Source organism: Hypanus sabinus, chromosome 10, assembly GCF_030144855.1.
Source record: "Hypanus sabinus isolate sHypSab1 chromosome 10, sHypSab1.hap1, whole genome shotgun sequence".
NCBI classification, from domain to species: Eukaryota; Metazoa; Chordata; class Chondrichthyes; order Myliobatiformes; family Dasyatidae; genus Hypanus; species Hypanus sabinus.
In genome coordinates this window covers 73,886,449-73,900,516 of record NC_082715.1, presented here as the reverse complement: position 1 = coordinate 73,900,516, position 14,068 = coordinate 73,886,449, and the positions used below count along the sequence as shown (strand labels likewise).

Below are 14,068 nucleotides of genomic sequence, written 5' to 3'. Positions count from 1 at the left end.
ACTGAATGACAAGGGATGAGACATTTATTGTTATAATTCAGTCTTGTTAAAAAAAAGTTGTATATTTTATGCTTAATTTAATGTTTATTTTTCATGTGAATGCTACATATCTGATGCTTATAAGCCTGTGATCTCAAGCTGTCTTCTCACAGACCTTTTAATAAAATAAACTTCATAATAAAATACTTACAAGAATAAACTATGCAATGCCTTTTCATTACTTACATTCAAAGTTGATGTTTTCCATACTATTGTATTACATTCCTACATATTAGTTAATAGCACTGCTGCCACTTGTGTAGGATCTTCTCACAGATACCATCAGGCAGGAAACAGAAAAGCTACGTTCACCATGTTCAAGTGCAGCTACTTCACTAATTGTCTTCTTCCATGTATAATATTCAGTATAATTTATGTTTTATTTATGCTTTTCTTGCTGCTTATCTGATGCTACGTGCCTGCGATGCTTCTGTAAGTACATTTCTCATTGCACGTGTACATACATGCTCTTGTGCATGTGACAATAAACTGGGGAAAGGAACAGAACAAGCAAAAGAGAAAACTAGAATGTATTAGATGAATGAAATGTACTAATGGAAATAAAGAAAGCCAAATGAAATTGTGCTGTAAGAAAGAAACACAAATAATCTATGAAATTAAAAAGAAGTCTAGAGTACACTCAGAAGTCACATTATTAGACTCTTCCTGTACCTAACACAGTGACCACTGAGCATATTCTTGTGATCTTCTGCCCTTCCACTGCAAGATTCAACGTGCTGTGCATTCAGAGATGTTCTTCTGCACACCCCTGTGACAAATTGTGGTTAGTTGAGTTACAGTCGCCTTCCTGTCAGCTTGAATCAGTCTGGCCATTCTCCTTTGACCTCTTTCATTAACTAGGTATTTTTGCCTGCAGAAATGCTACTCAGTGTATGTTTTTGCTTTTCACACCATTCTCTGAAAACTGGAGACTGTTATGCATGAAAATCCTAGGAAATCAACAGTTTCTGCGATACTCAAACCACGCCATCTGGCATCAACAATCATTCCACGGTCAGTCATTTGTACATTCAGAGATGCTCTTCTGCACACCACTGTTGTAACACATGGTTATCTGAGTTACTGTAGCCCTCCAGTCAGCTTGAACCAGTCTGGCCATTCTCCTCTGACCTCCCTCATTAATAAGGGATTTTCACCCACAGAGCTGCCACACACTGGTTGGTTTTTGTCTTTCACACCATTCTCTGTACGTCGATCAAAGTCACTTAGATCACAGTTCTTCTCCATTCTGATGTTTGGTCTGAACCTCTTGACCATGTCTACATGCTTTTATGCATTGAGTTGCTGTCACCTGATTGGCTGATTAGATATTTGCATTAACAAGGAGGTGTACAGACGTTCCTAATAAAGTTGCCACTGATTGTACATTACAACCTGTTTTCTTTGTGGAAGGGGATGGATTTTTTTTTACCCAATGGGTAATTGTATAACACACAAACATTCTTGATCTGTAACAAGATGCAGGGAATCCAAAGCAACACGGAAAATGCTAGAGGAACTCAGCAAGCCAGGTAGTATCTATGGACAGTAGATGTTTCAGGGGCAAGGACTTTCATCAGGACTGCTAAAGAAGGGGGAAGTCACTAGAATAAGGAGACAGGGGGAAGGGAAAAGTGTACAAGCTGGTGATATATGAGACCATGTGAGGAGGATTCGGTGGGCAGGTGGGGGAGGTGGGGGTTGAAGTTACACTTTACCCTGCATTCTGTTATTGCTTTCCCCTTGTACTGCCTCAATTCACTAATGTGATGAAATGATTTGTATAGATGGCACGCAAAACAAAGATTTTTCACCGCAACTTGGTACCTGTGACAGTCAGAAAACAATTATCAATTATAAAATTACAGTGGGCTTATTTTTGAGGACTCAGTGGTTCATGTTCTGTGTACTATTTGTTTACTTTTTTAATATTTGTTCTTTTTTCATGGGATGTTTGTCATGTCTTTTTGTTGTGTTGTGTTTTTGCTGCCTGAAAGAAGATGAATCTCAGCATTGTATACAGTTGATATACTTTGATAATAAATGTACTTTGAATTTCAGGAATGTTCTGGAATAACCTACCAGTACCGAACACTATCTATAAGCACGTGCCATCCATCCAGGTAAATAAGATTCCATATATCCTTACATCATCAAGCATTTTGTAAGACAGAATTTTCTCATTTAAAATACCAGAAGCTTTTGCTGGGTACAAGCTGTTCTCATTTGTATTACCAATTAGTAGACTACAGAATTACCGTCGCCATGAATACCACACTAAAACAGAAGTAATCCAATTCAAACAAACCATTGAGCTCAAGTCGTCAGCTAGAGAGCCAACAACTACAAAGGTTTGGCATCTGAATGCAGTGAAGCAGCCACAATCACTGAAGTGGGCTATTTACTGTTACAGAGCATACAGTAGGGAAACAGGCCCTTCAGCCCAAAATAAACATCCGATCATGTTCAAGTTTATTGTCATCTGACTGTACATATATAGAACCAAATGAAACAATATTCCTTCAGACCATGATGCACCCACAAAACATTCAGTGCCTGTAAAGTATTCACCCCATCCTCCCCCCAGAAGATTTCATGTTTTATTGTTTTATAACATTGAATCACAGTGGATTTAATCTGGCTTTTTTGACACTGATCAATAGAAAAAGACTTGTGTCAAAGCGAAAATAGATCTTTGCAAAGTGATCTAAATTAATAACAAATATAAAACAGAAAATAATTGATTGAATAAGTACTCACCCCCTTTAATATGACACACCAAATCATCATTGGAGCAGCCAGTTGGTCTTAGCTGTCACAAAATTAGTTAAGGTGTCCTGGCTATATATAAACCCGTGTGCAGTCAAGGTGTTTCAACTGATTGTAGTGAAAATACACCTGTATCTAGAAGGGCCAACTGCTGGTGAGTCAGTATCCTGGCAAAAACTACACCATGAAGACAAAAGAACACTCCAAGCAATTCCACAAAAAAAGTTACTGAAAAGTACAAGTCAGGAGATGAATAGAAGAAAATTTCCAAGCCACTGAATATCCCTTGAAGTACGGTTAAGTCAATCATCAAGAAATGGAAAGAATATGGCACAGATGTAAGTATGCCTAGAGCAGGCCGTCCACTACGGGTGACTAGTTATGCAATCAATTATTTTGTATTTTATATTTGTAATTAATTTAGAGCTCTTTGTAGAGATCCCATTTCACTTTGACACAAGAGTCCTTTTCAGTTGATCAGTGTCAAAAAAAATCCGAATTAAATGCACTGTGAATCAATGTTGTAAAACAATAAAACATGAAATCCTCTGGGGGGGGGGGGGTGGAGAAATACTTTCTATAGGCACTTTATATCACACACAGCACATAAAAGAAAATATTACCTTAAATAAGTTTTTTAAAAATTCAAAATGAATGTACTGCACATCACACAGTTAAGCACCTCACTATTTTAGTGACAAGACCTTAGTGTTAACAGGGTACTCATTTTCCTCACAAGGATGAAGCTGTTACCCAGTCTGGCTATCCTAGTCCTGATGCTTCTGTACCTCCTTCCTGATGGTAGTGGGTCAAAGAGGTTGTGGGATGAGTGGTAGGGATCCTCAGCAATGCTCTCAGTAATGTCAGAAACGGAGTGGGGAATAGGGAGACCCTAGTGATCCTCTTGTACAATCATATGATCATCTGTAGGGTTTTGCGGTCCAATGCCTTACAGCTTCCATAGCACAGAATGTTGCAGCCAGAGAGGCCATCCCCAGTGGTGCTCCTGAGGAAAGCTATTAGAATAGGGGCAGGGAGTCTTGCAAATCTCATTCTCCTCAGAAAGTGTAAACACTGCTGTGCTTTCTTGACTAGTGAGGATGCGTTGTTGGTCCAGTTTGGATCCACTCCCATTTGCCTGTATTTGCCCAGGTACGGAAGCACCAATGCCCAAGAACAGAAATGCCTAAAAAAAGTGGTGGATGCCTTTAGCTGGAGAGGGATGAATCTGTGGAATTTATTGCCATGGATGTCTGTGAAGGCAAAGCCACTGGGTATATTTAAAATGGAGGTTGATAGATTCTTGATTATTAAGGGCGTCAAAGGCAGGAGAATAGAGTTGAGAATGATAACAAATCAGCCAAGATTGAATGGCGGAACAGACTCAATGGGCCAAATGGCCTAGCTCTGATCCTAAATCTTATAGTCTCATAGTCTCATCCAGGCCATCTCCTCTTCTCACTGCTGCCATCAGGAAGGAAGTACAGGAGCCTTAATTCCCAGAAAACAGACAGGTTCAGGAACAATCATTACCCCTCAACCATCAGGCTCCTGAACCAGTGTAATAACTTCAGTCACCTCAACTCTGAACTTATTCCACAACCTATGGACTCACTTTCAGGTGTTTTACAACTCATGTTCTCAGTATTATTTATCTATTTATTGCATTTGCATAGTTTGTCTTCTTCTGCACACTAGTTGTTTGTTAGCCTTTGTGTGTAGTTTTTCATTGACTCTGTTGTATTTCTTTGTTCTATGAATCCCTGTTGGCAAAATGAATCTCACATATACATGCTTCGATAATATATTTATTATGAAACAATATTACTCAAACAATTGTTATTGTATCTGCCCCAACCACTCCTTCTGGCAGTTCATTCACATATTTACAACCCTTTGTGGAGAGGGGAAAAGTTACCCCTCAGTTTCCTATTAAATCCTACCCCTCTTTCCCTTTATCTCTGCCGTCTAGTTCTTGATTCCCCAACCCTGGGAAAAAGGCTGCACGCATTCACTATATAAACACCCCTCATGATTTCATACTCCTCTATAAGATCACCATTCTCATCCTCCATTGAATACAGTTCCAACCTGCAAAGCTTCTCTCTATGTCTCAATCCCTCAAGTCCCAGCAGCAGCCTCGTAAATCTCTTCTGCACCCTTTCTCATCGCAGCCTGACCAAAACTAAACATGCCATTCCAAATGCAGCTTCACCAGCACTTTGTTACATCTGTCCCAGTTTCCAATAGTGCCCAGATGGTGGCTGAATAATCTCATGGGTCATCTGTTTTCAACATAGAAGCACAGTACAGGCCCTTTTCGGCCCACAATGTTATAACAACCTTTTAACCTACTCTAGTTCAATCTAACCCTTCCCTCCTTCAAAGCTCTCCATTTTCTATCATCAATGTGTCATTCAAGAGTTTCTTAAATGTCCCTAATATATCTCAGAATCAGAACCAGGTTTGATATCACCACCATGTGTCACAAAATTTGTTATCTGCCTTTACCACCACCCCGGCAGTACATTCCACACACTCACCATTCTCTATTTTTTTAAAAATCTACCCCTGACATCCCTCCGTATACTTTCCTCCAATCACTTTAAAATCATGACCCCTGGTATTAACCATTTCCATCCTGGGAAAAAGTCTCTGGCTTGATCAATGCCTTTTATCATCTTGTACACATCTATCAAGTCACCTCTCATCCTCCTTCACTCCAAAAACAGCCCTCACTCGCTCAACCTATCCTCATATGATATGCTTCCTAATCGAGGCAGCATCCTAACAAGTTATCCCTAACCCTTTCTAAAGCTTCAACATCCTTCCTATAATGAGGTGACCAGAATTGAACACAATATTCTAAGAGTGATCTAACCAGAGTTTCATAGAACTGCAATGTTACCTCATGGCTCTTGAACTCAATCCCCCAAGTAATGAAGACCAATACATATTTTGACAATGGCATTTTGGCTTGGCGGCAGGAGAGAACCTGATGGCTATAGGACAATAACTGTTCCTGAACATGGAGGTGTCAGACCTAAGGCTCCTATACCTCCTTCCTGATTGGAGGAGTGAGAAGAGAACATGGCCTGGATGGTGGGGAGTCCTGATGATGGATGATGCTTTCTTGTGACTGCGCTCCTTGCAAATGTGTTCAATGCAGGGGAAGGCTTTGCCTGTGATGGACTCATGAGTATACTTAAAGGTGCTCTGTTCAAAGTCAGAGGCTTGCCAACCGTGCAATTCGTCCTCACCAAAACACCAAAGATAGTAGAGTTCCATTAGATGGTTTTATTGTCACACACACCAGGATGTAATGAAGTTCATAAAGAGAATGCAGGGTAATAATCAATAGAGCCAGAGCACAAAGGAAGACAATGTTCCACCAGGTGTCAAGGTCAAAGTCAAAGTTACTTTATTATCAAAGTACACATACTGTATGTCACCATATACTACCTTGAAATTCTTTTTTTTTCTTGAAAGCATTTACAGGAAAATAAAGAAAAACAATAGAGTTTATGAAAACTATACATAAAGTCTGAAAACCACTGTGCTAAAGAAGACAAATCACGCAAATACGAGGGGTGATTGATAAGTTCATGGCCTACGGTAGTTGTCAATTTTAGAAAACCTAGCACATTTATTTTTCAACATAGTCCCCTCCTACATTTACACACTTAGTCCAGTGGTCATGGAGCATACGGATCTTGGACCTCCAGAAGTGTCCACTGCAGGGGTGATTGACAAGTTCATGGCCTAAGGTAGAAGGAGATGAGTTATACAGCTCTCCTTACATGCACAGCATCACCAGGAGCAATCCCAAAAGCAGTTCCTTTCCCCAAGCCCTCAGGCTGATCAACACCTGCATCCATTAACCCAGCACCACTTTATGTATATGCAGTCAGTCTGTGTACATAAGCTGAACTTATGTATATATGTTACTTGTACCTTGTGTTTTATAGGACTGCTTTTATAGTTTGTGTTTTTATGCATGTTATGCTTTCCTATGCTACATTGGATCCAGAGTATCAATCATAAGGCCTTAACACACAGGAGCAGAATTAGGTAATTTGGCCCATCAAATCTGCTCCTCTATTCCATCATGGCTAATTTATTAACCCTCTCAATCCCATTCTCCTGCCTCCTCCCATAACCTTTGATGCTCTCACTAATCAAGAACCTATTGACCTCCACTTTAAATATACCAAAAAACTTGGCCTCCACATCCATGGCAGTGAATTCCATAGATTCACCACCCTCTCACTAAAGATTTTCTCTCTTATCTCTGTTCAAGATGGACGATGCTCTGTTCTGTGCCCTCTGGTCCTAGACTCACCTACTATATATAAAAAAAACATCCTCTCCCCATCCACTCTATCTAGGCCTTTCAATATTCAATAGCATTCAATGAGATTTCCCCTCCCCCGTTTTTCTAAACTCCAGTGAGTACAGGCCCAGAGCCATCAAATGTCACTCGTACATTAACCCCTCATTTTTTGTCCTTTACCCTAATGTACTGAAAAATTACAATAAACAATCTTGAATCTTTAAGTGAAAAAAATAGAACTGTGGGCTGAGGCAAAGGCACCTAGATCTCTGTTTTTATGACATCATTAATATCTAAATAATGATGAAAAGGCTACAGAAAATGATGGACACAGCCAACTCCATCACAAGCAAAGCCCTCCCCATCACTGAGCACATTTATACGGAGCGCTGCCACAGGAAAGCAGCCTCCATCATCAAGGACCCCCATTATCCATCTCTTCTCACTACTACCATCAGGCAGAAGGTACAGGAGCATTAGGACCCACACCATCAAGTTCAGGAACAATTATTCCCTTCAACTATCAGGCTCCTGAACCAGTGGGGATAGCTTTACTCACCTCAAGGTCAACCCAAAACCTACCAACTCATTTTCAAAGATTCTACAACTCAATTTCTCAGTATTATTTACATACTTATTATTATTATTTGTTTCTTTTGCATTTGCAGTTTGTCTTCATTTGCACATTGGTTGCTTATCAGTCTTTATTAGTGCATAGTTTTTCAAAGATTTTATTATATTTCTTTGTTCTACAGTTAATGCCTGCAAGAAAATGAATCTCAGGGTAGTATTTAGTGACGTATACATACTTCAATTATAGGTTTACTTTGAACATTGCTCATGCATAGTTTTTCATAAATTCTGTTGGTTTATTTTTCTATAAATATCTGTAAAATGAACCTCAAGGTAGTATATTGTGACATATGTGCACTTTGATAATAAACTTACTTTGACTTGATATTGCTTGATTGTGTGGATCAGCCATTTCCTTCGGGAAGACAGGGAAAGGCAACAGTGATCAAAAAGAAAACCCTGACAGATTGGCAGCTGTACTCACAACATTAAATTTCGAAAGTAAAAGCTGCAATGTAAAACACCACACAGAAATGAAATTTGATGACTGGTTCAATTAGACAAAATTAGAGTTCGAGACGTAGTATTCAGAGTCCCATCATCAGCAAGCCTAGAGCTTGAGGCCTGGAGTTCGGGTCCCCATTCATCATCAGCAGCAAGTCCTGGGTCAATACTGATGGCTGAAGCCCAAAAGTCAATCAATAACCAAAGCCCTGGGTCTGTGAATCTCAAGGGAAGTCGAAGGCCCAGTGTCTGTGAATCCACAAGTCTGCTGGAGGCTGGGGGCTGAAGATGGTCTGTTCTGGGGTTAGAGGACTGTGTATGTGTGTGAGTGGTTGGGAGGGAGGAAAAGATCTTGCTTTGCTGTTGTTGCATGGTGTGTTCTATTCTGTTGTGTCCTGTGCTGTTCTGCCGAACACAGTGAGCATGCTATTTGGCCACCAGAATGTGTGGCGGCACTTACACAACCTTATGAAATCTGTACCAACTACATTTTCAAGCCAAATGTCTCATTCATCACAGTTCATCTGCACCCTAGCTGGGAGAGGATGTGGGTGCAAAAATACCAATAAAATTTTGTTTTTATGACAGCCTTGTTTGACATTGTTTTTCCCATTATAGAGGAATTTGTCCAAAGTGACATTCAAGTTGTAACATACTAGTCAGTTTAGTGTGAAGATTGTGAAGATGGAGTCAGTCTGAAAACACAAATATCATAAAAATGCTTCAGGGAAATTTTTGGATGAACCTCCCTGCGAATTCATATCAGAACCTAGAACAGTTTAAATGTAGTCAAGTACAAAATCACACTAGTACTTCAGTTGAGTTAATCAGTTCATTTAACATACCACTTGTCTCACGGCCCTACCTTGTGACAACAGTGCAAGATTAAAACAAAAATGACAAACACCTTTGAACTCTGACTTCAGGAGTGGGAACTGGGTTGGGTTGCCATAAAACACACTTGAGAACAAGAGCAGTAATCACCTTGTCATCAGAACTAGTTTCATTACCTTGTGTCACCTGGTCTCTCTGACTGGCCCCATCAAGTCAATTCAGTTTGTGTAAATATGGATGCATAAACATGTTCAAAATCCCAGGTCAATGTGCAATATGACTTCCACTGATATATAAATCAATAATTACCATACGAAGGCAGAGAGTCATAGTGTACTATAGCACAGAAAGAGACCCATTGGCTCATCTAGTCTGAGCTGAATTATTATTCTGCCCAGTCCCATCAACCCATACTTGGACCAAAACCCTCCATATTGTTCCCATCCATGTACTTATCTAAACTTCTCTTAAATGCTGAAATTAAACTTGCATCCACCACTTCCACTGGCAGCACGTTCCACACTCTCACCACCCTCTGAGTGAAGAGGTTCCCCCCCCCCCCGAGATTCCCTGTAAACATTTAACCTTTTACCTTATACCTACGATCTTTAGTTATACTCTCACCCAACCCAAGGGGGGGGGGGGGAAGTCTGCTTGCATTAACGCTTTCTGCACCCCTCATAATTTTGTATAACGCTATCAAATCTCCCCTTATTCTAATAATAAGGTCCTAACCTATTCAACCTTTCCTTATAATTCCGGTCCTCAAGACCTGACAACATCCCTGAAAATTTTCTCTGTACCCTTTCAATCTTATATCTTTCTTGTAAGCAAGTGACCAGAACTGCAGACAATGCTCCCAATTAAGCCTCACCTAAATCTTATACAACTTTAACATCCTAACTCCTGTACTCAATTCTTTGATTTATGAAGGTCAATGTGCCAAAAGATCCCTTTATGACACTGTCTACCTGTGACGTCACTTTCAAGGAGTTATGGGTCTATATTCTCAGATCCCTCTGCTCTGCCACACTCTTTGGTGCCCTATATGAACAATTAACCCGCAAGTCAATATTACTGCCAATGAAAACACACCCTATTTCCTAATTCTGATAAAGTTGAAATGTTAACCACCTCCTCACTGGTCAAGAAAGCACAGCAGGTTCTACACTTTCTGAGGGGACTGAGACATGCAAGGTTCCCCTCCCCATTCTAACAGCTTTCTAAGGAGCACCAGCTAGAGCATCCTGTCAGGCTGTATCATTGTGTGGTATGGAAGCTGCAAGGCACCAACTGCAAAAGCCCCTACAGAGGACACTAAAAACCACAGAGATCACCGAGTTCCCCCTCCCCCTTATATGTGAAATTTACCGGGCATGTTGCAGACAAAGGGCCTGAAACATTGTTGAGGATCCCCACCACCCATCCCACAATCTCTTTGACCCACTACCATCAGGATAGAGGTACAGAAGCACTGGTAGTAGAATCGCCAGACTGGGTACCAGCCTCTTCCTCAGACTGTGAGACTGCCATCACCGAGGTCTCATCACTTGGACAGTGAGCTGTTCACTGTTTGCCTGTGCTGCACAATGCATGCATTTTGAATTATATTTTATTAACTTATTCATGGTAATACTTTGTTTTATGTGCTGTGAGTCATATATATTTTGTGGGTAAACTTGATCTTGAACTTGAAGAGATTCTGGAGATGCTGGAAATCTTGAACAAAGTGCTAGGGGAACTCAGCAGGCCAGGCAGCATTTAATGAGGGGGAATAAACAATGTTTCAGGTTGAGACCCTTCAGTGGGTCCTGATGAAGAGTCTCACCTCAAGGTTTCAATGGTTTATTCCCCTCCATAGATGCTGCCAAATTCCACCATGGATAGTCAAAAGCCCAACTGCAAAAGGGCAATGGTTGAGCATGGGGCTAGCAACCCCATCCTGTTAAAACACAGAATTGCAGAAACTCAAAGACCTCATCCCTGAGAGAGGATCTTCACCTAGAAGACATATGAAGTCGTGAAAGCAGAAGCTACATGGCCAATCAACAATCTGCCCAGGACAGTGAACTGCTGTCAGTGGCCTAGGCCCCCCTCCCCCCACCGTAGGAATGATTGGTTTAAGAAGAGGGAGAACAGGATACTGCCTAACTTGCTGAGTTCCTCCAACAAGTGGAAACATGAACCATTTCGCAAACACAAGAGATTCTGCCAATGCTGGAAATCCAGAGTAACACACACAAAATGTTAGAGGAACCCACCAGGTCAGGTAGCATCAATGGAATGGAATTATCAGTCAATGTTTCAAATCAAGAACCTTCATCAGGCCTAACCATTTCTTTCTCCACAGATGCTGCCTGACCTGCTGAGTAGTTCGTGTTCACTGTTCTTCTTTTAACTTTCAGATTTTCAGCATCTGTAGTTGTTTTCTACTGATTTTCAATGGAGAATCTTTTTTAGAAGTCTGTTCACCAAACTGATAACCTTAAGCACAACAGATTTTGCAGATGCTGTAAGTCCAGATCAACACATATAAAATGCTGGAAGAACTCAGCAGGTCAGGCAGCAGCTCTGGAGAGGAATAGACAGTTGATATTTTGGGCTGAGACCTTCAGATTTTGTGTGTGTTGCTAACCTTAAAACTTAAAACTTGCCACCGTTCCACCTCCAAACAAGTTCAAGTTTATTCTCATCTGACTGTACGTACAAACGAAACAAGATTCCTCCGGACCACGATGCACCCACAAAACATATGCCACACACAGAACGCAATACAAAATATCACCATAAATAGATTCATAAAATATAATTTAAAATGCATGTAGTGTACATCACAGGTAAACAGTAAACAGTACACAGCTTGCTGTCGTAGAGATGAGACCTGTGATGGGCAGGGTATTCATTAGTCTCACAGCCTGAGGGAAGAAGCTGTTACCCGGTCTGGTCGTCCTAGTCCTGATGCTTCGAAACCTCCTTCCTGACGGCAGTGGGTCAGAGATTGGGGGATGAATGGAAGGGCTTCTCAACAATGCTCTGGGCCCTTTGTATACAAAGCTCCCAGCAAATGTCACAAAAAGGAGAGAGAGAGAAAGAGAGAGAGACCCCAATGATCATCTCGGCGGTTTCTACGATCTAAATGCTCTATTATTTTCCCATCTCCTTTAAAACTTATTTCGCCCGAGTAAACTTTCGATCGTAGTGTGGCGCGTCCAAGCAGCCTTGTATTGAGGAAGACACTTTGGTTTTTTTTCTGGCAAATGACTGTGAACGTGTGCGCGGAATCACGGTGAAATATTAAACCACCCCACAATCTCCCCACCACAACGCACCACCTCCCCCCACGGCAGTCAGGTCAAAAGGAAAAAAGGGTTGGAAATAAGAGGAGGGAGAAACCAAGAGGCAAGTTGAGGCCGCTTACTTTGGGCAGTTCTCGCAGCTGGTTGGCGTCGAGTAGTAACTCCTCCAGGCTCCGGCTATAGCGGTAGATCTCGTCGGGCACGGCGAGGAGCGAACAGTGTCGCTTGTCCACCGCCTCGACATGCCGGTTGCATCGCCAGAGAGGAATGCAGTTGAACATGGTCTTCGGGATCGCAGGGCTGGGGAGAGGGGAGAGGTGGGGGACAGTTCGGCTGCAGTACTCCGGGCTCCCGAGCTTCAGGCACCACACTCCAACCGCCTCCCGCAGCACAGGACGCAAGGAAGGCGCAAAGCAAAGCACAGTAACCTCAACATAAATAAGTCTCTTTAAATCCCGCCTGTTGCTCCCAGTGAGATGAATTTTGCCCTGCTCTTCACGTTTCTCACTCTCTTTCTGCTTCACATAGCTCCTCTGCTCTCCTCTCTTTCTTTCTACCGTCCCCCTTTTCTGTTTCCTCTCCCTCGATTCCTGAACCGGAACATACACTCCCTCTTTCTAACTGACGTCAACATTCCCAGGGGCCAGTCTGCGTGGAGAAGTTTGGAAAGAGACGAGGTTGGAGAACTGCGTGTGATCACCGTCCCATCGCTGGCAGGTCACCTATCGACCCTGTCCTTGAACTGAGCACTTTGACACCATTAATAATACAGCTGGTATTGGTCCATTATTGTTGCATGTATCGAGATACAGCAAAACACTTGCCTTCATACAGATCAATTCACGCGCGATAAATAAATCTGAATTACACAGTGCATTTCAGTAGAACGAGAGTAAACACAAGGGATTCTGCAGATGCTGGAAATCCTGGGTAATACATACCGACATCAATCTAATAACGCTCCTTTACAGCGCCAATGAAGAGTCTCACCCCGAAACTTCGACTGTTTAAAACCTCCATCGATACTGCCTGGCTTCAAGATTCAAGATTGTTTCATGTCTTTTCCAGTATACACATGTAAAAGAGAACAAAATTATTGTTATTCTGGATCCGATGCCGCACAAAAAGACACAAAAGATTAATAATAATAATAATAATAATAATAATAATAATAGTAATAATAATAACACATACACAATAATTATATAAACCTAAGATGGTTCAAATATAAAAATGATTGATTGATTGTATATATGTCCATAAAGTGACTCTAGGCTGTACATAAGGAGATAACAAAGTAGTGGTGGAGTTGGTGGGTGGAGGTGTTGATCAGTCCTACTGCCTGGGGAAAGTAACTGTTTAAAGACTTGTGGTCCTACAACAGATACTACTTAACCTCTTCCCTGATGGGAATGGGACAAACCGTCCATGAGCAGGTTCTCTGGCTTCCTTCATGATGTTACTGGCCCCTTTCTGTACTTTATGGCAGATAACCTGGTGCCAATAATGTTTTGTCAATGATGCGTTGTCGAGCTTTCCAGCCTGCTGCAGTGCAGTTTCTTTGCCATGCAGTGATGCACCTTGTTAGGATGCTCTCTACTGAGCATCTGCAGAATGATGTAAATATCAATGTGCAAAGCCCATGGATGTTCAGTCTCCTCAGAGCAGTTGCCAAGCCAAACTGAGATGCACCTGGATAGGTGCATTGATAAAAGTCAAT

General features: G+C 41.5%; 1 protein-coding gene across 1 annotated transcript in view; it reads right to left on the bottom strand.

Annotated features, from left to right (window-relative positions):
- The window catches only part of lrrc1 (leucine rich repeat containing 1), a 139,185-nt gene extending 126,214 nt beyond the window's left edge, over positions 1 to 12,971 (bottom strand). Inside the window, exon 1 of the mRNA XM_059982083.1 lies at positions 12,471 to 12,971. Coding sequence (XP_059838066.1) covers positions 12,471 to 12,629 — 159 coding nt within the window. The 5' untranslated portion in view covers positions 12,630 to 12,971. The remainder of the gene's footprint in view (positions 1 to 12,470) is intronic.
- Between the last annotated feature and the right edge of the window lie 1,097 nt (positions 12,972 to 14,068).